The sequence below is a fragment of the Conger conger genome, chromosome 4 (assembly GCF_963514075.1).
Source record: "Conger conger chromosome 4, fConCon1.1, whole genome shotgun sequence".
Lineage (NCBI taxonomy): Eukaryota > Metazoa > Chordata > Actinopteri > Anguilliformes > Congridae > Conger > Conger conger.
This window is the reverse complement of record NC_083763.1, coordinates 28,688,358-28,713,015: the sequence shown is the minus strand read 5'-3', so window position 1 is coordinate 28,713,015 and position 24,658 is coordinate 28,688,358. Positions and strand designations below refer to the sequence as shown.

The window sequence follows — 24,658 nt, the reverse complement described above, 5'->3', positions numbered from 1 at the left end:
CACTGAACATTATTCCTACTAGGCATGGCTCTAATAAAGGGAAAATAAATCACTTTATTAGTTATTCGGCTAAATAATATAAGCTTGTTTTGGCCCTCTTTAAAATCTGTTCTTAGGTACAAGAACTGCACTGATTTTGCAGACAACTGCAAGGTCAAATTAAATGCATTTCTGGGATCTGTAGATGATGTAATTGGTTTGTGCTGTGAACATGCCCAGTAGTCATTCCCACCTTTGCAGGTAATGACTGAGGGACAATGGAAGGTTTTCAAAACTTTCAAGACTTCACATGGAATGTCAACAGGGCAGTTAGCCTGTGATGGTCATAGAAGCCGTGATTAGCCTGCACAGAAGGACTACTGCTAAAACTAGCAGTAACTTTGTGTACTCTAGCTGAGCAAGGTGGCTGTGCTAAAAAAGGCCAAGCGTATTCGTCAATGTTCAGAGTTTAAATTGTTTTCTATTCGTTGACTGAGCCATCATTCAGCCCTTGCAGAGACCTATGGGACGCGCAGCCAGAAGACCCGCCTTATCATCAGCTGGTTAGACACCCGTCATATCACTGAGAAACGTAACTAAGTTCAATGAACTTTAAAGGGAAACTTTGGAGGAAATCACAGTTTGCATGTGTGTAAACAGAACAGTGGTGATGAAGATGGCCCATTAAATTCAACATTTAACAGTCTCTTACCAGACAACCTGCAGTGTGTCTTCATTCTAAAAAATCTGCCTAAATCAGGCATAAGTCATCTATTGCATTCACAGGTCCATCACACTACAAGACATTCCTCTAACAAAATACAATAGAAATTGTGTATACTAAACAGTATATGCACAGAATGATGTTTGTATATGCTATGTCTCTATATGAAACTTATTGTCATATCTTGCATTTGAAAATACTGAATTTTAAATGAATTTAAATAAATTATTATGAATTGCATTTCTGACCTTTGGTACTTCAGTAAACTCAAATGAATAGGAATACTCACATGCTGACACTAAGTCCAAGCATCCAAACACAAGGACAGCCAAAACCACAAGTTTATGGGAGCCAGACATTATTTCATTGATGTCAGCTGGCAGGAGGAGCAGGAAAAGTGAGATGCTCTTGAGCAAAAATACAACATACGGAGAATCCGCCCCTTTCTCACCCCCTACTCGACCCAGCTCCTGGTCCAAGCGATGGTTCTGTCCCGCCTGGACTACTGCAATTCCCTCTTAGCTGGCCTCCCAGCGTCTGCCATCAGACCCCTCCAACTCATCCAGAATGCAGCAGCTCGTCTGGTCTTCAACCTTCCCAAATACTCACACGTCACCCCCCTGCTTACTTCCCTCCACTGGCTGCCTGTCATGGCTCGCATCAAATTCAAAACATTGGTGCTAGCCTTCCAAGCAGTTAAGGGGTCTTCCCCAGCTTATCTACAAAAAATCATCAGACCCTACACCCCTGCCAGACCTCTTCGTTCAGCCTCCACAGGCCGCTTGGCACCTCCCCCTCTCCGAACCTCCACATCACGCTCACGACTACCGTCTGTTCTGGCTCCTCGGTGGTGGAACGAACTCCCCGTTGAGGTCAGAACTGTAGAATCTCTCCCCACCTTCAAGCGCAAGCTGAAGACACACCTCTTCAAGCAGCACCTCTCCCCATCCCTCCCTACCTCCCTGTGAACCTTAATTGTTGTCTCTGTGACTTGCTTTGTGTATCGGTATTCTTAGTTGGCTAGGTAAGCAGTGTTTGGATAGTTAACTTTGGTCACTTTTGCTCTGTTGTTTGTTTCTTTGTTCTCAAAAAAAAAAAAAGAAAAAAAAAGAAAAAAAAAAAAAAAGGGCCCTCGTCCTTATCTTTGTTGTACAGGTAGCAATTGAAATTGTACTTCCCTCTAGGGTCTTTCAGCGAACTTATCCCTGGTTATCCGTATGCACTTTGTTGTACGTCGCTCTGGATAAGAGCGTCTGCCAAATGCCAATAATGTAAAAAAATGTTATGTTATGCTGATTTATATGCATGTGTGCAATAATTATGGAAATGTGTCATGCACCGTGTCATGTTTATGGAAATGTAACATTAGCCACTATATCTAACACCTCCGCCCTTTGGCCCCAGCCCCCCTCCACCCACACCCATATTGGTCTGATAAATATAGTTGCCTCTAACGTATGGGTGAACAAACATTGCTCATCGATGACCACAGTGTTTGCTGCACAAACACTAATTTCTCCACTAATTCCATAGTCTTACATACGCTTCAATTCACGACTGTCACACATACATACACACACATACTCACATCGCTGTCTACCTCAAGGGTCTATGAGATGTGTGAATCTGTATATGCTGACATAGTTGATGCAATAAATGTGCACAATCTTCAATGCAGCTATGTTGTGACACTGAAAACTGTGCCTCAATTTCAATTTCAACTTCAATTTCCTGTTTAATGTTAGAGCAGCTTGAACAGCTAAATTGAGCCACATAGACCAGCTCAATAACCAACACAGATATGAGAAGCTCTAGAATTTTTGGCACCTTTTTTGAAAATGGATAAAAAGGCTGCATATAATAAACAACATGGATAATGATCTATACCCAGTGTATTAGGTAGACCTGTATACCAGCTTGTTAATGCAAATATTTAATCAGCCAATCATGTGGCAGCAATTAAATGCATAAAAGCATGCAGACATGGTCAAGAGGTTCAGCTGTTTTTCAGACCATGCCAGACAGGATGATTTGAGTAACTGCTGATCTCTGGGGATTTTCACGCACAACAGTCTCTAGAGTTTGCAGAGAATGGTGCGAAAAAGAAAAAAAAAACATCCAGTGAGTAGCAATTCTGCCGACAGAAACGCAATGCTAATGAGGTCAGAGGAGAAAGGCTAGACTGGTCAAAGCTAACAGGAAGGTGACAGTAATGCAAATAACCATGCATTACAACAGCGGTATGCAGAAGAGCATCTCTGAACACGCAACGCATAACTCTAAGTGGATAAGCTACAGCAGCAGAAGACTTAATGAGTTTAAAAAAGAAGTCTAATGAATAAAAAGTGCTCACTGAATGTATATGGCATGTTCAAACATATGGGTGAACTATATATTTTTATTTCAATCCATTTACTCTCATTTCTCAATGCTTTTTATTTAGTAGTTATTTTTTTCTGAAAACCACAGATGCCAAAATTATGGCATTATAAGGAATATGGTTGGTATTATCTCCAAGGGAGGCCGTCAGCAACCCAATGATCACAGTTTGGTTTTCATCTTTAGCTTAGGTTTACCGAGTCCCACAAAGAACCATGAAATGGCACCTTCATACCAACAAACTCTTTGGAGGGGTAGCACAAAGAAAGCCCTTACTGTTCACAACAAACAAAACGGGTGAGACTAAAATTGAAAGTTTTTGCCGTACACATCATCAACACGTTTGGCAGTAATGGCCATTCAATGGCACAATGAATTCAAATCCTGGCAGAAAATCTTGTTGCCTCTGCTAGGAAGCTGAGACTTGGTCATAGGTAGATTGTCCAGCAGGGACAATGACTCCAAACGTTCATTAACATCCATGTTCTGCAATGGCCATCTCAGCCTCCAGACTTAAATCCCATGAAGAACCTGTGGTCTGAAGAGGAAGGTGTATATGCAATAATTCTGTCAATATCAATAATTCTGAGAAGTTATGCATGGAGGAATGGTCAAAAATCCCTCCAAATACGTTCTCTAAACTAAAGGGAAAAGACTCATGGCCGTCTTCTTTCCCAAGAGTGTTTGCAAAAAGTATTAAACCAGGGGTGCCAATAATTGTGGAAATTCATGTTGATGGCAAGAGAGTGCAATACAGCTTCTTTTTCCTTTCTCTGACGTGTGAACTTTTAAGTGCAACTCTGAGTTGATTGGTGTACTGAAATCTGATGACATCTATTGCTTTTAGTCATCAGCATTAGATTGTGCTGAGATTACATCAGGGATCTTGTTAATATTATGTGGTGCCATTTTATAATTGTTCAATTTGTGTGATTTTGTGAAATGATATTTCATGCCTCGAAAATGAAAATGCTACAATTCCAAAAAATCAAAATATACAATGCTTAAATGTAAAAATGCCAAAGACCTGATGAAAAAAAAAATACATTTGTATTGTTTGTGAGCCACCATTTGAGGAACACTGTTTTAGAAGGTCTCTTATCAACGGACTTGTAATGTACCATTCAGAAGACCCAAGCACAGACCAGGGAATATGCAAATATCAAAAGGCAGGTAATCAGAAGATACAGTGCCAAATGGAGTTGCAAAAGAATAGCAGTAAACAAAATCAGGGGTCAAAATCCGGGAAATCAAAGGGCTGTGGTACAAAAGGCAAGTCGATAAAAGCAGAAAAATTATATCAAAACCAAAATAATCCGATGTGCAAACAAAACCAAAGGGAAACTCAGAAATCAGGCAAAGGGCTGTCTGCAGGAATCTCAATAAATCAGGCTTACAAGGAATCGGCAACTGAAATATGATCAACATTCTGACAATGGGTATAACAGAGTCTGGGGTTTAAATACACAAAGGGAAGTGACATACTAGGCGTGGCATGGGAGTGAGGAGGGTTTCAGAAATACATGGAACATGAATGGCAGTAATATAATAACAATGGGGAAACGAAAACCGAATAGTGCAGCATGCAGACAGAGTGACATGGGCTCAGAAGCGCAGACACAGACAGAACAGGAAGACGAATGCAATGAACTGTAATGGATTAAGACTAGATATGAATATTGAAAAATAATAAATACAAGAAATAACAAATAAACTAACAGACAGAAGAGCAAACATTATGTATGCAATAGTCCATTTGTAATTGAGTTGTTCATGGCTGTCTGAAAGACTCAATTATAGCTGGGTTGAGGTTTTACATTTTTATTTTATTCACATAATTGCTTGGAAATTCATAACATTTGTAATATTCAGTTTTTATTTAGTTTCTGAAGGTTGCACATTTGGTGAAATCTATAAGTGTACATATCCTGCACTGTGAAGGCATTCTGAGCTTTTACAGCTTTTTTACAGTTAACAAATTAACAAATTACAGTCATCATTTACAGTTAAATTAATTAAATATATTTATCTTAAATAATATGCATTACATGCTTTAAATAAAAACAAATGCACTTGTATGGATAAAATAGGCCTGCAATAAATATTCAAAAACATAGGTACCCCTGAGAAGTGAAAAAATTGACTAACGACAATTGGTATAAGGATTGGTCAGGCTTGTCGATTTAGCAGTTTGGCCTTTGTTGTGCCAATGAATGATTGGCTAGATGCGATGAGCTCTCTGGTTGAACCAGTAGTTCCTGTGGAGTACTGTGGAACAGAGGAAGTTGGGGACATCTTGTTTCTTTGGGATGATCTCCTGAGACAGAGAGAGACAGAGAGAATATCCTTAAATGGTCTGTCACCAGATTTCGAATTCTAAAATCCAGTCTATTTCTTCTTCTTCTCTGTTAGTCCACCATTCACATGTCTGCTTGAAGGAGCAAGTTGATTAATCATGAACCGTGGCTATTATATACTTTTTGTGGTCTTACTGTACTTGAACTGTGACTTGAAATAGAAGTGACGCACCCTGGAAACCGAGGAGCTGTTTTCATACAATGTCAGTGACTTACTCAAAATGACGAATCTTCCGGAGAACCCAGGCCTGTTTCAGGTGGATGCAGACCTCTCCCTCCTCTGTCTTAAAGCTGTCAATACAAAGGGAAGACCATCAGGTTAATTTCACCTACGGTATCCCCTGTTTACCAACTAAATAAGCTAGGAAGAATTCTGTTTTGAAATGTTGCTTTGATTTATTTAGCAGCCTTCTTATGAAGCAGTGCTTGCATATGATTTGTACACCATTTACAAGCAAGTTAAGTCATTTTTTGTTAAAATCCCACTTTCCTAATCTCTAATCCACACCCCAGAGCCATTGCCAGCAAGTGAAATTATGCAGTTCTTACATGACAGCTTGGACGCAAGGGGGGTTCCATTTCTGTATTCTGTAGCCAGTGATGGAGCCACTGAACTCCGTTCTAGACACCTCTTGGCAGCAGCTGTGAAACTTCTGTGCCTCTGCAGAGAGTGAAATCCAGAAGACTGTTAAGTATATAGGCTACATTGGAGCACTCAAAATATAAGCACTTTACCGGTACCTCTCAGCCATTTGTTATAGTAGAATGAAATTAACCATATCATTTTGAAAGAAAAACATCAAGCCTCAACCACAACTTCAACTCAAACCTGACTGTCACATCAAACCATATCATACAGTATATAAATGGTCGGCGCATTCATAGTATGGTTACCCAAGTTTATAATCTGACTCAAATTTGCAATTGAGTATAGTTATATGAAAATAAAAAGCATAGTCATAGAAATAGTTATAGATGGTTTGTCAAACCAAAAATTCAACAAAGTCAAGTAAAGTTTTTCATTTTGGGAGTAAGTCTCTATTGCAAATGACATCCACTATACCTGTCCCAGCCATAATCAACGTTGCAATAACTCCAATTATTGTGATCCCGCTCAGTTTCAGGTGGGTCTGCATGTTGTATCTTTCCTTGATCTTTGGGGACTTTGGGGGATCTTTGGTGACTTGCTGCTGGCTACAATAACTGTCAGTGGTAAGACAATCAACCTTTATAGCACAAAATGCAGAACTAACATATCCACATTTGTCATCCATTTCCGTCTTTCCCTTTTGTGAATGAATCACAATCACTTTTTCCGCCGAGTCAACGGGTCAGGATTTCGGGGAAATGAACTGTTGGGACATATTGGCTGAATGACAAACCAGTCCATTTGAATTTGAAAATGTATGAATGAATTTGAAAGTATCTTTGGAAAGGGAAAAAATGCAAATGGTGTGTTTGGCCAGTGCAGTTTTCCAACAGAGGGATCATCCAGTGAAAACAATCTGATCAATTGAGTCAATTGCAGTGAATTTCAATCCATTCTCCAAAGAGAGAGTTGTCCCCTTGGGGACATTCTAATGGAAGTGATCAAGGATTGCCAATAAATACAGATGTATCATGAAGTTTCTTTGGAGTTCTCTTGAACTGCCCTTCAGAAGCTCTCCCTGGGCACATTGGTAAATAAATTGTCATTGATTGGATCAACTGTGGCTGTCTCATGTCTTCGGGTTCCTGAGTCTGTTTCTGAGGAGTTGGTCACCAAATCGCTATGCTATAATACAGTGCAAGCTACTGTACATTTAAAACACTGTTGGGAATATGTACTGTATCAGTGTTGGCTCCAGGCCAAGCCATTGCCTACACATCTCTGTAATAAAAGCAATAGAAATAGGAAATGCTACATCCTGTGCTTTTTCTAGCTCAACTAATACTAATAGCTTTAGATTATACACCGGCCATCACTCATGCACATTGGCCTACATCTTCCAATAATTAAAAGCCCAAGGAAGATACGATGGAACTTCCGAAAAGCCAACTGGACGAAATACAGCGAAGCCCTGTACCGGAGTATAGTCACCATCCCACTCCAAAACATCACTGCCGATTAAGCATACAACTGTTTTGCGGGGCCATCTACAAAGCTGCCCACACAGCAATCCCACGAGACTACCAACCCCTCTATGTCCCATGCCTGGACGGAGAAAGGGCTGCCCTCCTACAAGCCTACGAAACATCAGGGGACCCTGAGATAGCAGACCATCTCATTGAATCGCTAACCACAACCTAACATGAACAATGGGAGGAGACTGTAGCAGAGCTGAATTTCACCCACTCTAGTAAAAAATGCTGGAGCCTCATCCGCCGCCTTGGAGCTGCACAGAAACCCCCTACCCAAAGCCGACCCCCTGTCACACCCAATCAATTTTCGACCCACCTACTAACTATTGCAAAAGCAGGCTAAGATAAAAGCATCAGAAGAGTTCAATTATGACTGAGCTTAAGATACAATGCAAACAACTCGGAGAGGATAGCAACCCTGAGCCTTTTGAGGCCGCTGAACTGGAGACGGTCCTGCAGGGTCTGAAATGTGGAAAGGCAGCCTTACATTACATGGCATTTAGTAGACACTCTTATCCAGAGCGACGTACAACAAAGTGCAAATTAAACACAAGAACAAGTGCAAAGAGGACCTGAGAGGACAGTTCCGAGTCCTAGTGTAAACATACAGAAAATCAGAACCCTTTGAGAGTACAATCAATTTTCAAACTAGCATACCACAATTGCAGCTAGAATACAACAATACAACAGCCAATAAAAAAATAACAATACCTATACAAGTAACAATATCTATACATCAGTGCCATTACAGTCTAAGGCTAATCATGGTGGTGAGTTGGGGAGGGAAAGGTGTAGCCTGAAGAAATGGGTCTTCAGTCTGCGCTTGAAGGAGGTCAGAGATGCTGTTCTGACATCCACCGGGAGGCCATTCCAGGGCAGTCGTGAGCGTGGGAGGTGCAGGTGTGGCGAGGAGGAGGTGCCAGACGGCACGAAGTGGCAGAACGGAGGGGTCTTGTTGGTGTATAAGTCTTGATAAGGGATTGAATATATACAGGGGCTGATCATTTAACTGCCTGGTATGCCTGGTATGCAAGTTTTAAATTTGATGCGAGCCATAACAGGCAGCCAGTGGAGGTTGCGGAGCAGGGGGGTGACATGTGAATGTCTGAGAACATTGAATACCTGACGGGCTGCAGCATTCTGGATGAGTTGTAGGGGTCTGATGGCAGATGCTGGAAGGCCAGCCAGCAGAGAAAGTCCAGGCGAGAAAGGACCATTGCTTGAACAAGGAGCTGAGTGGAGTAGGTGGTGAGAAAGGGTTGGATTCTCTGGATGTTGTACAGGAAGAACCTGCACGCCCGGGTCACCGTAGCGATGTTCTCAGAGAAGGATAGCCTGTTGTTCGTCACCACTCCAAGGTTTCTTGCACTAGGGGATGAGGTCACTGTGGTATCTCCTAGTGAGAAGGAGAAATCAGAGAAGGGAGAGGTTAAAGCAGGGATGAAGATGACCTCCGTCTTACCTGAGCTTTAGATGGTGGTTGCCCATCCAGCTCTGGATGTCTCTCAGGCAGGCGGAGATATGGGTAGAGACCTGTGCGTCTGATGGGGGGAAGGAGAGAAAGAGTTGGGTGTCATCGGCATAAGAATGATAGGGGATGCCATGAGCAGAGATAATGGGGCCAAGGGATCTCGTGTAGATGGAGAAGAGGAGGGGTCCGAGGACTGAGCTCTGGGGGACTCCTGTAACAAGGGGGCGAGGGGTTGACACTAGGGGGATGGAGAAGGAAATGAAGTGGTGATCGGACTTGTGTAAAGGGGTAACAGTGGGGTTAGAAGAGGAGCAGTTCCTCAGAAAGATCAGGTCGAGAAGGTTTCCGGCCTTGTGAGCTGGGGGAGAGTGCTGCAGAGAGAGGTCAAAGGAGTGAAGTAGTGGTAAGAAGGCAACCGACTGGGAGGCTTCCAGGTGGATGTTGAAGTCTCCCAGGAGGATAAGTGGGGTGCCATCCTCAGGGAATGAGCTGAGTAGAGTGTCACGCTCATCAAGGAAACTTCCCAGGGCACCTGGAGGACGATAAACGACGACAATATCAAGTTTAACAGGGTGAGTAATTGAGACAGCGTGGCATTCAAAGGTGGATAGGGATAGGTCAGTGAGGGAAAACGCAGAGACGCAGCCACAATAGATGTGAATAAATCTGCTGTAGAGGAACATTTATTCCCAAATCTCACAGCCCCACTGATTGCACAATCGGTATCTAATATTTTTCATTTGTCATAATCGACCGGGAGTATTCCCAGTGTATGGAAAGCTGCTCATGTTCTTCCATTATTCAAGGGTGGTGATGGCAGTTCAGTAAACAGCTATCGGCCCATCTCAAAATAGTCTTGCCTGGCTAAGAGCTTGGAATCACTTGCTAAGCAACAACTATGCAGCTTTTTAACTTTCAACAATATTTGTATCGATCTAGCAAAAGCTTTTGATACAGTACATTTACATTTTCATTTACATTTTAGTCATTTGGCAGACGCTTTTAATCCAAAGCGACTTACAAGTGCATAGGTTCTACCATAAGTCAGAGCATCACATCCAGAAACTAGCAAAATACACAGGAAATGCTGTTCTAAACATAGTTGTCATCAGAATTTTTTTTTTTTTTTTTTTTTTTTTGGGGGGGGGGGGTTAGACAAGGATAGGGATATCAGAAAGGAGGGGCAGGGGAAATCAGGAGGGAGGACTAAGGTAGAGTTTGAAAAGGTGGGTTTTGAGTCTGCGTCGAAATAGGGGGAGGGATTCTGCCGTTCTGACAGTGGTAGGCAGGTCATTCCACCACTGAGGAACCAGAACGGAAAACAGGCGTGAACGTGCAGCTCGACCGCCAGGTGCACGTAGAGAGGGAACCGTAAGGCGACCAGAGCTGGCAGACCGGAGTGGTCTAGCTGGGGAGTAGGGAGTGATCAGGGATTGTATGTAAGGTGGGGCAGTCCCCTTAGCAGCCTGAAATGCCAACACTAGGGCCTTGAAACGGATGCGTGCGGCAATGGGAAGCCAGTGGAGGCCAATGAGAAGCGGGGTGACATGAGCCGACCTGGGCTGATTGGTGATCAGGCGGGCTGCAGCATTCTGGACCAGCTGGAGGGGCTTGATGGCACACGCTGGGAGACAGGCTAGGAGGGAGTTGCAGTAATCCAGGCGGGAAATGACGAGCGCCTGGACTAGGAGCTGGGTGGCTTTCTCAGTCAGGAGATGACGGATACGGCGTATATTATACAGAAAGAACCTGCAGGTTCTGGCAGTGGAGGATACTTGTGGAGCCAGGGTGAGGCAGTTATCAAGAGTCACCCCAAGATTCTTTGCCGTACGGGAGGAGGAAACTACAAAGTCCTCAACAGTCAATGAGAGGTCGATTGACGGAGAGGACTTAGCAGGGATGTAGAGAAGCTCAGTTTTGGCAAGGTTGAGCTTCAGGTGATGGGAAGTCATCCACGCAGAGATATCAGCCAAGCAGGCAGAGATCTGTGTGGTGATTTGGGTGTCGGGGGGGAAGGAAATGAAGAGTTGGGTGTCATCAGCGTAGGAGTGATAAGAAAAGCCGTGGGAAGAGATAACAGAACCAAGAGACATGGTGTATAGCGAGAAGAGGAGAGGCCCAAGAACCGAGCCCTGCGGGACTCCAGTTCGTAGGGGTTGAGGGTCGGAGACTGCGCCCCTCCAAGCCACCTGGTAGGAGCGACCAGAGAGGTAGGAGGAAAACCAAGCGAGTGCAGAACCTGTGACACCCATCCCAGACAGCGATGAGAGCAGAATCTCATGGTTGACTGTATCGAAGGCGGCTGACAGGTCGAGGAACATGAGGACAGAGGAGAGGGATTTTGCTTTAGCAGAGTGGAGTGCCTCAGTGACCGCGAGCAGGGCGGTTTCAGTGGAGTGGCCACTCTTGAAGCCAGACTGGTTGGGGTCATGGAGATTGTTGTGGAGAAGATAAGTGGACAGTTGGGAGCAGACCGCCCGTTCCAGGGTTTTAGCGAGAAAGGGAAGAAGAGAGACAGGCCGGTAGTTGTTCAGGGCAGAGGGGTCAAGAGTAGGTTTTTTGAGGAGGGGAGTGACTCTGGCCCTCTTCAGGGAAGAGGGCATGGTGCCGGAAGAGAGGGAGGTGTTGATTAGAGAGGAGAGAAAAGGGAGAATGTCCTCAGATATAGATTGTAGGAGAGGAGAGGGGATGGGGTCAAGAGGACAGGTGGTTGGGCGGTGGGAAGTAAGGAGTTTCAGTGTGTCGGCGTCAGAGAGGGGAGAAAAGGAGGTTGAGGAGTTGGGGAGGGTAGGAGGGTCAGCAGGGGTGGAGGGTTGGGAGAAGGAATTGCGAATAGCATCGACCTTCTTTTCAAAGAAGGAGACAAAGTCATCAGGTGTGAGTGATGAGGGGGGTGGGGGGGGAGGGGGGGCCAGAAGAGAGGAGAAAGTTGAAAACAGTTTGCGGGGATTAGAGGCGGCCGCGTTAATTTTCGAGTGAAAGAAGGAAGATTTAGCTAGAGAGACAGAGGAATGGAAAGATGATAAAAGGGCATGGAAGGAAGCTATATCACTGGGGAGACAGGACCTTTTCCATTTTCTCTCCGCCGCCCGCAGTTCGGTTCGGACAGCTCGTAGAGCATCAGAAAGCCAAGGACTGGGGGGGGAGGCCCGAGCTAGTTTGGTGGTGAGGGGACACAGAGAGTCAAAGGAAGATGAGAGGGAGGACATGAGAGTTGTAGCCGCATCATCGGGAGACAGTCGAGAGAAAGACTCCGCAGATGGTAGGGAGGAGAGGATTGTAGATGAGAGGGTGGAGGAAGACAGGTGGCGTAGGTTCCGTCGACAGGTGACAGTGGATGGTGGGAGAGATGGATGGGTGTTAGAGGAGAGTGGAAGAGAGAAAGAGATGAAGGAGTGGTCAGATATATGGAGTGGTGTTACAGAGAGGTTGGTTGTTGTGCAGCTCCTTGTGAAGATGAGGTCAAGAAGGTTGCCTGCTTTGTGGGTGGGAGGGGAAAGAGTGAGGGTAAGGTCAAAAGAAGAGAGGAGGGAGAGAAAGGTAGACTGGGTGGACTCTGAGTTGAGGTTGAAGTCACCCAGGAGGATCAGGGGGGTGTCATTGACAGGTGAGGAGCTGAGGAGGATGTCCATCTCATCCAAAAAGTTTCCCAGAGGACCCGGGGGGCGATAAACAACAATAACAAACAGTTTGCACGGCAGAGTAATAGAAACCGCATGAAATTCAAAAGAGGAGAAGGAGAGGGATGAGGAGAAGACACTAGATCTCCATGAGGATGAGATTAGGAGACCTGTGCCACCTCCTCTGCCAGAGGATCTGGGTGTGTGGGAAAAAGAGAAGGCAGAGGAAAGGGCAGCCGGGGTGGCCGTGTTCTCTGGTGAGAGCCAGTAGACCCAGTAGCCAGTAGACCATACAGTCTTAATAAAAAAGTTGTCCTCCATTGGATTTGATAGCAAGGCCTGTTCATGGTTCTAGGATTACCTTTCAAATAGAACTCAAGCTAAAATGGTTGGTGATGTGTAGTCAAAAATATATTTTTAAGTTAAGAAAAGAGTTCCCCAAGGATCCATACTTGGACCAATTTTATTTACAGTCTATATAAATGATATTGCTAGCAAGCAAATTGTAAGGCTCATTATTAGGCTGATGACGCAGTGCTTTACTCCTCAGCACCAACGGGCACCAAGGCCCTTACTTAACTCGTTTTGAATACTGAAAAACTAAGTACATGATCTTTTCTACTTTTCTTTTCTCATACTAAGCCAAATACTGCTATATCCTCATTGACTGGTGCTCAAGTTAAGCAAGTTCAGAACTACAAATACTTAGGTATCTGACTGGATCATGATTTCTCTTTTAAATGGCATGTGGCCAACTAAAAAAATAAAGGTTTTTTCTTTACAGAAATACATCCTGTTTTTCATTGGACAACAGGAAGAGGATTGGGTAGGTGACAATCTTACCTATATTTAACTACGGAGATGTCCTGTACAGGCATTACCACTAACAGTACTTTAAGGCCCTTTATCCCCTTTACCCATGCAATTTATCATAGCGCATTGTGTTTCATTACAGGAGATGGTTTCCGAACACATCACTGTGCTTTATGTAGTTCAGTAGGATGGTATTCTCTTCATTAAAGAAGGAAGCAAAATAGCATTCTATTTATTTATAAAGTCTTGCGAGGCAAACTTCCTCTCTACCTGACCAGGCTTCTGTCCATCAAAATAACAAGTCATCATATCAGATCTCAAGATTGGATTACGTTAGAGGCACCCAGAACTAGAACAATTCTGGGCAATACCACTTTTACCACATTTTCACCTTATATGTGGAATAAATACCAGGATATACTGAAGTTAGATTGCCTTACCTCGATCAAGTCCTTCAAGAAATTAGTGATGGATATGATACTAAAAGAGGCTGAATGCACCTGGCTTTAGTGATAAATTAGGGCAATCAGACCACTATTCCCTCTCTTATGTCTTTTTTATTTATTTATTTAATTATTTTATCCCTATATTTTGCGTGGTGTATGTGAATTCTGTGGATCGAATCTGTAAAGTTTGTTTTTCTAAAACTGTCACTGCAAATGTTTTATTGTAAACAGGGCTCCCCTGAAAAAGAGACTTTGGTCTCAGTGGGACTTCCCTGCTTTAAAGGTTTCTATCTATCTATCTTCCCATGCTGTTGATTGACAAAGGGATTTTGCATGCATGTCACCTCATTTTTATACTCTAGTGAGACAGAAAGTGATGCAATGTCACAATATAGTTCCTTTAGACTGAGATTAACTTAATTAAAGAACATTGAAACATGAGAGTAAATGTATTGAAATAAAAGTAAATAAATTTCCTGTATGTTTGAACTTAAAATATCGATCATTATCCATGTTGTTCATTATATGCAACCTTTTTTCTCAATTTTTGTTAAGGGTGCCAATAATTTTGGAGCCCACTGTATGCGTGGGTGTGCTGGTTTGTATGTGTGTGTGTGTGTGTGTGTGTGTGTGTGTGTGTGTGTGTGTGCGTGTGTGTTGGGCTGGGGTTAGGGCTGGGGTTAGGGGGAGTTAGACTCAAGTTAATCATGCTGCAAAGACAGGAAATCATGGTTTTCTTGTATTTCACTTTCATTGAGCGCTTTCTGTGAATTTCCCTGCAATTGAAGGCCTGACGACTAAGTCAGTGTCGTCGACCATGGACACCATCATGAAGGTCTTTGTGGTTCAAAAAAAGAGGAGTCATTAAAGATCTATGGGTAAATACAACTACAAGGACAGTGACAACAGGAAAATGAAAGAACTTCAAGTGGAAGATAATTATTTGTATTATAATCGTAAATCACCATTTCCAACAACATTTCCACTACACCAACCATTCAGAGAATATGTGTCTCAATCAAATGTGGCTTATGTCTGTAAATTGCATGTTGTGAAAGTGTGGACACATGGCCACTAAACATTTGATACATATATGAAGAATTCAGAGAAAACAAGCAAATCATAACAAAGCAAACCTGCATAATGCAAACAATTGGGGTTAGGGGTTAATCACAGTCTGTGTAAGGTACCATTCAGAGGACCCAGACGCAGGGAGTATGCAAAAGTTGTCGTTATTCAGTCCAATATCAAGCCAGGTAAACAGTTCAAGCAATGCCAGAATTGAGATGCTAAAGAATGGTCAAAAAACAAAGCAAGAGCCTATAATCTGAAAGTCACAAGTACAAAAAGGGCTAGGCAAAAACAAAGTCAATGAAGTCGGAAGGGAAAAGTGTCAATGGCAAAGGGCGTCGTTCATGAATCTCAAATAATCAGGTTACAATGAATCGGCAACTGAAAATTGATCAACATTCTGACAAAGTATCAAGCAGAGACTGAGGTTTAAATACATGAGGGGAAGTGACATACTAGGTGGGGCACAGGAGTGAGGAGGGCTGAATGAACACAGACTGGATGCACATAGACAAACATGTAATACAGACTGCTCCAGATTAGGGAGTAGACATTTGCATAGAGTTTTGAGGCATAGTGATAGTGAGAGACAGGTGCGAACACTTCGTTGAAACTAAGCAAGTAATCAGGGATAGGACAGAGAGGCGGAGTTACAGAGCAGACTTGAAAACGGGAGATAACGTTAGTGATTGACTGTTAGTTGATTAGTCACTTTGTCTCCAAACGCCCAGGTTGAAAGTCTTATTTTATATTTGCAAAGACCCAGCATAAAGCTAGTTTTAAGGATCTGAACAAGTCGGTACTTATGGTCAAAATGGAATTAACATGCAATAGTTGTTTATTAAAATTAAATTTAAAAAACTAGACTTGCGGTGCTTACTTTAATTTGGTTTTGATTCACAGATTCTGCAAAATAATAATATACAGTATAATATACAGTATAATAATATATTAGCATACAGCATAATCAGAAAAAATTGCTAAGAAACATACATATGGACATATTTTTCTTAAACTTTAATTGAAAAACAAAATGTAAATAGTAAATTAACAATGGCGCGCTTGAATAAAAATGTTGAATCCATTCCGAAATCCATTTCCATGTTCTCCTCATTGTTTCTTGTCCAATTCTGAAAAAGGACCAAATATAAATATAATTCCCACTGTGCTCCCAGGCTAAAATCTACATCTGAATTACTGAGTCACAACAACTAAAATGACATCATAATACTTCCAAGGAAAAGTTCAATGATGAAATAGCATGTTAAAGTATGATTCTAAATACAAACCATCTCAAACAATAAACAAAAAGCTATATACAGAATAAGAACATTTTGATTAAAATACCTTTGACTTTTTTCTGTACCCAGGGTGCGTTGGGAGCAGCGCAAAATTTTACATGTTTCTTTGTTTGAAATCTAGATGGAAGGTGAAAGCAAATGTAAAATGAAGCTGGAATATTAAATATACTGATTAGATTACAAAATATAATAGTCATTAGTGACACATTTTTCCAGCACAGGGCAAGATATTTTCTGACAATTTTTCTGCAACTGTTTATTTTTTTATTACAGTGGTTTTACATTACATTACATTATTGGCATTTGGCAGACGCTCTTATCCAGAGCGACGTACAGTTGATTAGACTAAGCAGGAGACAATCCTCCCCTGGAGCAATGCAGGGTTAAGGGCCTTGCTCAAGGGCCCAATGGCTGTGCGGATCTTATTGTGGCTACACTGGGATTAGAGCCACCGACCTTGTGTGTCCCAGTCATTTACCTTAACCACTACGCTACAGGCCGCCCAGAATGGTTAGAAAACATTACTTAATATTCCTAAATGTTTCATATATATTATATATTTTGGATTCACATAGTGCACAACAATCATCCCTAACTTTATTGAAACAGATTTAATATGACCCTAATAGTTCTCAGCCTATACCCCAGGACCCAGTCATCCATCTTGGGTGTGCCATTTTTGAGGTGTGGGAAATGTATAGAACGTAAATATAACTTAATCTTAAAAAGAGTAATTAAGACGAAAATAAATACTAAGAGCTCACATGATGGCATCCACACAATGACCCAGGGCATTTTGGCGCTCGTAGCTGATAATCTCAATGGTGACTTTATTGGGTGGTGCCTTCTTGCAGCATTTGGTGGTGAACTTAGTTGGTCGAATATCTGTGGTTTGAATTGAAAACTTTTTAGAACAGCAGGAAAGAATGTCAGTGCCCTGGTTCTGTTTTACATATCATAAACAAGCTTATCTGATGACCATTTTAACTACACAGATATCTAGGGTGGCTCAAAATAAAACGTAGGTGAAACAGTTTTTTTGCAATGCAGTAAGATGCATATTATTGCTTGAATAGGGAAGATTGAAGACCCCCTTCCCCACATGCCTGGACCCATGTGCGCGCACACACACACATACACACACACACACACACACACATGCACACAGAGTACACTCACATATTTCCACAAACACATTCTAGACTTTACTGGATATAAAAAGCATAATATTTAAAAAATAATAATTAAATCTTTTTAAAATTACATTCCATGGCATTTAGCAGACGCTCTTATCCAGAGTGACGTACAATGAAGAGCAATCAAACACAAGTATGAGTGCTAAGAGGATTGCATTAAATAAATAGTCCTTTAAAAATAGTTTCATAATTTGTATCCCCACTGAACATTATTCCTACTAGGCATGGCTCTAATAAATGGAAAATTAATCACTTTATTAGTTATTCGGCTAAATAATATAAGCTTGTTTTGGCCCTCTTTAAAATCTGTTCTTAGGTACAAGAACTGCACTGATTTTGCAGATGGTTTCTATACCCTTCGAACAATGTTAAATCTTTTTTCTAAAAAATGAAACAACTGCAAGGTCAAATTAAATGCATTGCTGGGATCTGTAGATGATGTAATTGGTTTGAGCTGTGAACATGCCCAGTAGTCATTCCCACCTTTGCAGGTAATGACTGAAGGACAATGGAAGTCAAAACTTTCAAACCATGTTCTGTTCTAAAAGAAGACTTCACATGGAATGTCAACAGGGCAGTTGGCCTGTGATGGTCATAGAAGCTGTGATTAGCCTGCACAGAAGGACTACTGCTAAAACTAGCAGTAACTTTGTATACTCTAGCTGAGCAAGGTGGCTGTGTTAAAAAGGCCAAGCGTGTTCGTCAATGTTCAGAGTTTAAATTATTTTCCATTTGTTGACTGAGCCATCATTCAGCGCTTGCAGAGACTTATGGGACGCGCAGCCAAAAGACCCGCCTTATCATCAGCTGGTTAGACACCCGTGATATCACTGTTATGTACGGCTCTGAGAACCCAAACGCAGACCACAGGATAATCCAAAATTGTAGCCAGGAGATCCACTACGATGACAAAAACGTGAATAAGCTCATTGAAATTTAAAGGGAAACTTTGGAGGAAATCACAGTTTGCATGTGTGTAAACAGAACAGTAGTGATGAAGATGGCCCATTAAATTCAACATTTAACAGTCTCTTACCAGACAACCTGCAGTGTGTCTTCATTCTAGAAATCAGCCTAAATCAGGCAAGTCAACGGGTGAGGGCTACAACAGCCAACCGTCCATTTCAGGCTGCATGCTCAAATCATCTATTGCATTCACAGGTCCATCACACTACAAGACATTCCTCTAACAAATACAATAGAAATTGTGTATACTAAACAGTATATGCACAGAATGATGTTTGTATATGCTATGTCTCTATATGAAACTTATTACTCAGTACTCTACCTTAGTCCTCCCTCCTGACTTACCCCGCCCCCCCCTTCTGATACCCCTATCCCTGTCTAACCGCCCCCCCCCCCCCCCCCCAAAAAAAAATAAATAAAATAAAAATAAAAATTGCACTTATGATGACGACTATATGTTTAGAACAGCAATCCAGGTGTATTTTCCTAGTTCTGGTTGTGATGCTTTGACTTGTGGTAGAACCTATGCACTTGTAAATCGCTTTGGATTAAAAGCGTCTGCCAAATGACTAAAATGTAAATGTAAAAAATGTATTACCATATCTTGTATTTGAAAATAATGAATTTTAAATGCATTTAAATAAATTATTATAAATTGCATTTTTGACCTTTGGTACTTCAGTAAACTCAAATGAATAGGAGTACTCACATGCTGACACTAAGACCAAGCATCCAAACACAAGGACAGCCAAAACCACAAGTTTATGGGAGCCAGACATTATTTCCTTGATCTCAGCTGGCAGGAGGAGCAGGCAAAGTGAGATGCTCTTGAGAAAATGTTTATGATGATTTATATGCATGTGTGCAATAATTAGACGTGAGATTACTGTCAGGGTGGAAATGCGTCATGCACCGTGTCATGTTGATGGAAATGTAACATTAGCCACTATATCTAACACCTCCGCCCTTTGGCCCCAGCCCCCCCTCCAACCACACCTATATTTGTCTGATAAATATAGTTGCCTCTAATGTATGGGTGAACAAACATTGCTCATCGATGACCACAGTGTCTGCACAACCACTAATTTCTCAACTAATTCCATAGTCTTACATATGCTTCAATTCACTACTGTCACACATACATACACACACATTCACATCACTGTCAACCTGTGTATGAGATGTGTGAATCTGTATATGCTGACATAGTTGATAAATAAATGCGCACAATCTTCAATGCAGCTACGTTGTGACACTGAAACTTGTACCGCAATAACTTCAATTTCCTGTTTAATGTTAGAGCAGCTTGAACAGTTCAATTGAGCCGCATAGACCAGCTCAGAGTTCAACTGTTTTTCAGACCAAATGTTGGGGAATGGGGAAGACATTTGATCAAAGTGACTTTGACTGTGGAATGATTGCTGGTGCCAGACAGGATGGTTTGAGTAACTGCTGATCTCTGGGCATTTTCACGCACAACAGAAAAACAAAAAAACATCCAGTGAGCAGCAGTTCTGCCAACAGAAACGCAATGTTAATGAGGTCAGAGGAGAAAGGCCAGACTGATCAAAGCTGGCAGGAAGGTGACAGTAATGCAAATAACCATGCATTACAACGGTGGTATGCAGAAGAGCATCTCTGAACACGCAACGCATAACTCTAAGTGGATAAGCTACAGCAGCAGAAGACTTAATGAGTTTAAAAAAGAAGTCTAATGAATAAAAAGTGAATTCACTGAATGTATATGGCATGTTCAAACATATGGGTGAACTATATATTTTTATTTCAATCCATTTACTTTCATTTCTCAATGCTTTTTATTTAGTTAGTTAATTTTTTTCTGAAAACCACAGGTGCCAAAATTATGGCATTATAAGGAATATGGTTGTAAAAAGTATTATCCCCATGGGTGGCAAGGAAGATGGTGAGGGAGGCCATCAGCAACCCAATGATCACAGTTTGGTTTTCATCTTTGGGTCACCAAGTCCCAAAAAGAACGGGCACCTTCATACCAACAAACTCTTTGGAGGGGTAGCACAAAGAAAGCCCTTACTGTTTACAATATACAAAACCAAGCATCTGGAGTTTGCCAAACCTCATTGGAATTATGACTGGAAAAGAGTGCAATGGTTGGATGAGACTCCTTAATCATTCCCTACTCCTCCTTAATCACTCCCTACTCCCTACTCCCTAGCTAGACCACTCTGGTCTGCCAGCTCTGGTCGCCTAATGGTTCCCTCTCTACGAGCACCTGGCGGTCGAGCTGCACATTCACGCCTGTTTTCCGTTCTGGTTCCTCAGTGGTGGAATGACTTGCCTACCACTGTCAGGACAGCAGAATCCCTCCCCCTATTTCGACGCAGACTCAAAACCCACCTTTTCAAACTCTACCTTAGTCCTCCCTCCTGACTTCCCCTGCCCCCCTTTCTGATATCCCTATCCCTCTTGTCTAACCCCCAAAAAATAAATTTGCACTTATGATGACTATATGTTTAGAACAACACTTCATGTGTATTTTACTCGTTATGGATGTGATGCTTTAACTTGTGGAAGAACCTATGCACTTGTAAGTCGCTTTGGATTAAAAGCATCTGCCAAATGACAAAAATGTAAATGTAAATGTAAATATATTTTATTATAATGTGTGAAATATTTGCTTCCCTTCTTCCTTAACAAAAGACAATTAATGACAATTTTTTCACAGAATGAATGAATTCTCTAATTGAACTCGACACTGCTATTATTTTGAACAGGCCCCTTTCAGTGAATGAGTCAATTACTAGCAAGCAGCATGCATGTCATGACAGTTGGGTTTATTGTTTTTTTTATTACACTTCTACATCTACAAGTAAATTATTTGCCATGCAGAAATATCACTACTACTAATAACAGTGGTTCATCAGGTTGCTGATGTTGTACTGCTATTTTCTTGAACACAGCTGTACATGTTTTATTTGAAAAATGTACGACTTTGGTTGATTCTGTTGAATCATTAATAAAGCATACCACATTACTGTATGTTGGAAAATAAAGCTTGTCAATAACTACTGCACTTACTGCACATTTTGTGCTTATTTATGAATAATCCTGGAGCCCATTGTACAGCCTTTTATTGGTATGCCCTTTCTGCCTGTTCTTTACAGAAATAAATTTAATATAAAAAAAACTGCATTGCAACAGGCTTAAATCCTATTTCTGACATGACAAGAAAGTGCAATACAAGATAAATGTGCCAAATCAAGCAGCTTTGGGCAAGAGTGGCTGAAAAGCACTAGACCACACCCTCAACTTCACCAGGGCAGACAGTTTCATCTCTGAGTTGATTGGTGTACTGAAATCTGATGACTTGGATCAAAGATCAGTCATTCAGTGCCATGGCATCGATCCACTGTGAACAAAGGAAATGACATCTATTGCTTTTAGTCATCAGCATTAGATTGTGCTGAAATAACATCAGGGATCTTCTTCATATTATATGGTGCCATTTGTGAAATGACATTTCATGCCTAGAAAATGGAAGGGAAAATGCTACAATTCCCAAAAAAATATTTATGATACGATGCTTAAATGTAAAAATGCCAAAAACCTGAAGAAAAAAATTATCTTTTTGTATTTTTCTCTTTTTTCACAATTGTATTGTTTGTGAGCGACCGTTTGAGGAACACTGTTTTAGAAGGTCTCTTATCAACGGACTTGTAATGTACCGTTCAGAAGACCCAAGCGCAGACCAGGGAATATGCAAATATCAAAAGCAGGGGTCAAAAATCCAGGAAATCAAAGGGCTGACATACAAAAGGGCGAGGCAAAAACAAAGTCGACGAAAGCAGAAAAATAATATCAAAATCAAAATAATAAATGATAAATACAAGAAATAAAAAATAAACTAACAGAATCAGGAACATAAGTGGACCATGCCAAACCCAGTCCTGATCAGAAGAGGCTAATTGACCAGCAAACATTATGTATGCAATAGCCCATTTGTAATTGAGTTGTTCATGGCTGTCTGAAAGACTCATTTATAGCTGAGGTTTACACAAAAAAATATAATTGCTTGCAAATTCATACATTTTTTTAAAAGTTTTTATTTAGTTTCTGAAGGTTGCACATTTGGTGCAATCTATAATAGTGTACATATCCTGCACTGTCAAGGCATTCTGAGCTTTTAATTTAACAAATTAACAAATTAAAGTTAACAAATTGCCATTATAAATACATTAAATATATTTATCTTAAATAATATGCATTACATGCTTTAAATAAATACAAATGCACATGTACGGATAAAATAGGCCTGCAATAAATAAACATAGGTACCCCTGAGAATCAACATTAAACAATTTCAATCAAGTGAAAAAATGGACTAACAACAGTTGGTATAAGGATTCTATACCAACCATTCTCATTATAATTCAAACAACAGAAGCCAGCCTCTTACTGTTTGCTTTCTAAAATAACACTATTATCAATTACATGGCTTAATTGGTTGGGCTTGTCGATTTGGCCTTTGTTGTGCCAGTGAATGATTGACTAGATGCGATGAGCTCTCTGGTTGAACCAGTAGTTCCTGTGGAGTACTGTGGAACAGAGGATGTTGGGGATATGTTGTTTCTGTGGGATGATGCAATCAGCTCTCTGGTTGAACCAGTAGTTCCTGTGGAATACTGTGGAACAGAGGATGTTGGGGACATCTTGTTTCTTTGGGATGATCTCCTGAGACAGAGAGAGACAGAGAGAATATCATTAAATGGTCTTTCACCAGATTTCGAATTCTAAAATCCAGTCTATTTTTTCTTCTTCTCTGTTAGTCCAGGATTCATATGTCTGCTTGAAGGAGCAAGGTGATTAATCATGAACTGTAGCTATTATATACTTTTTGTGGTCTTACTGTACTTGAACTGTGACTTGAAATGGAAGTGACTCGCACCCTGGAAACCGTGGAGCTGTTTTCATACAGTGTCAGTGACTTACTCAAAATGACGAATCTTCCGGAGAACCCAGGTCTGTTTCAGGTGGATGCAGACCTCTCCCTCCTCTGTCTTAAAGCTGTCAATACAAAGGGAAAACCTTCAGGTTAATTTCACCTACGGTATCCCCTGTTTACCAACTAAATATGCTAGGAAGAATTCTGTTTGGAAATGTTGTACACCATTTACGAGCAAGTTGAGTTAAAGTTTTAGTTAAAATCCCTCATCTCTAATCCACACCCCAGAGCCGTTGCCAGCAAGTGAAATTCTGCAGTTCTTACATGACAGCTTGGACACAAGGGGGGTTCCATTTCTGTATTCTGTAGCCAGTGATGGGGCCATTGAACTCCGTTCTAGACACCTTTTGGCAGCAGCTGTGAAACTTCTGTGCCTCTGCAGAGAGTGAAATCCAGAAGACTGTTAAGTATATAGGCTACATTGGAGCACTCAAAATATAAGCACTTTACCGGTACCTCTCAGCCATTTCATGTGTTATCGTAGAATTAAATTAACTATATCATTTTGAAAGAAAAACATCAAGCCTCAACCACAACTTCAACTCAAACTGTGAAATTGACTGTCAGATCAAGCCATATCATTCAGTATATAAATGGTTGGCGCATTCATAGTATGGTTACCCAAATTTATAATCTTATTCAAATTTGCAATTGAGTATAGTTATAGGAAAATAAAAAGCATAGTCATAGAAATAGTTACAGATGGTTTGTCAAAACAAAAATTCAACAAAGTCAAGTAAAGTTTTTCATTTTGGAGAAAATCTCCATTGCAAATGACATCCACTATACCTGTCCCAGCCATAATCAACGTTGCAATAACTCCAATTATTGTGATCCCGCTCAGTTTCAGGTGGGTCTGCATGTTGTATCTTTCCTTGATCTTTGGGGACTTTCGCGGATATTTGGTGACTTGCTGCTGGCTACAATAACTGTCAGTGGTAAGACAATCAACCTTTATAGCACAAAATGCAGAACTAACTTCATATTCATATTAGTCATCCATTTCCGTCTTTCGGATTTCGGGGAAATGAATTGTTGGGGCATATTGGCTGAATGAGAAACCAGTCCATTTGAATTTGAAAATGTATAAATGAATTTGAAAGTATCTTTGGAAAGGGGGAAAAATGCTCATGGTGTGTTTTGGCCAGTGCAGTGATCCAACAGAGGGATCATCCAGTGAAAACAATCAATTGAGTCAATGATCTATTGCAGTGAATTTCAACCCATTCTCCA

General features: G+C 41.2%; 1 protein-coding gene across 1 annotated transcript; it reads right to left on the bottom strand.

Annotated features, from left to right (window-relative positions):
• Window positions 1-15,979: 15,979 nt before the first annotated feature.
• On the bottom strand, window positions 15,980-19,276 carry LOC133127499 (monocyte chemotactic protein 1B-like). The gene is made up of 4 exons (XM_061240442.1): window positions 19,154-19,276; window positions 17,047-17,167; window positions 16,329-16,399; window positions 15,980-16,111 (listed from the first exon to the last, which is right to left on the bottom strand). Exons 1-4 carry the CDS (start codon window positions 19,221-19,223, stop codon window positions 16,092-16,094), a joined length of 282 nt encoding a protein of 93 aa, XP_061096426.1. The 5' UTR covers window positions 19,224-19,276; the 3' UTR covers window positions 15,980-16,091.
• Window positions 19,277-24,658: the final 5,382 nt, after the last annotated feature.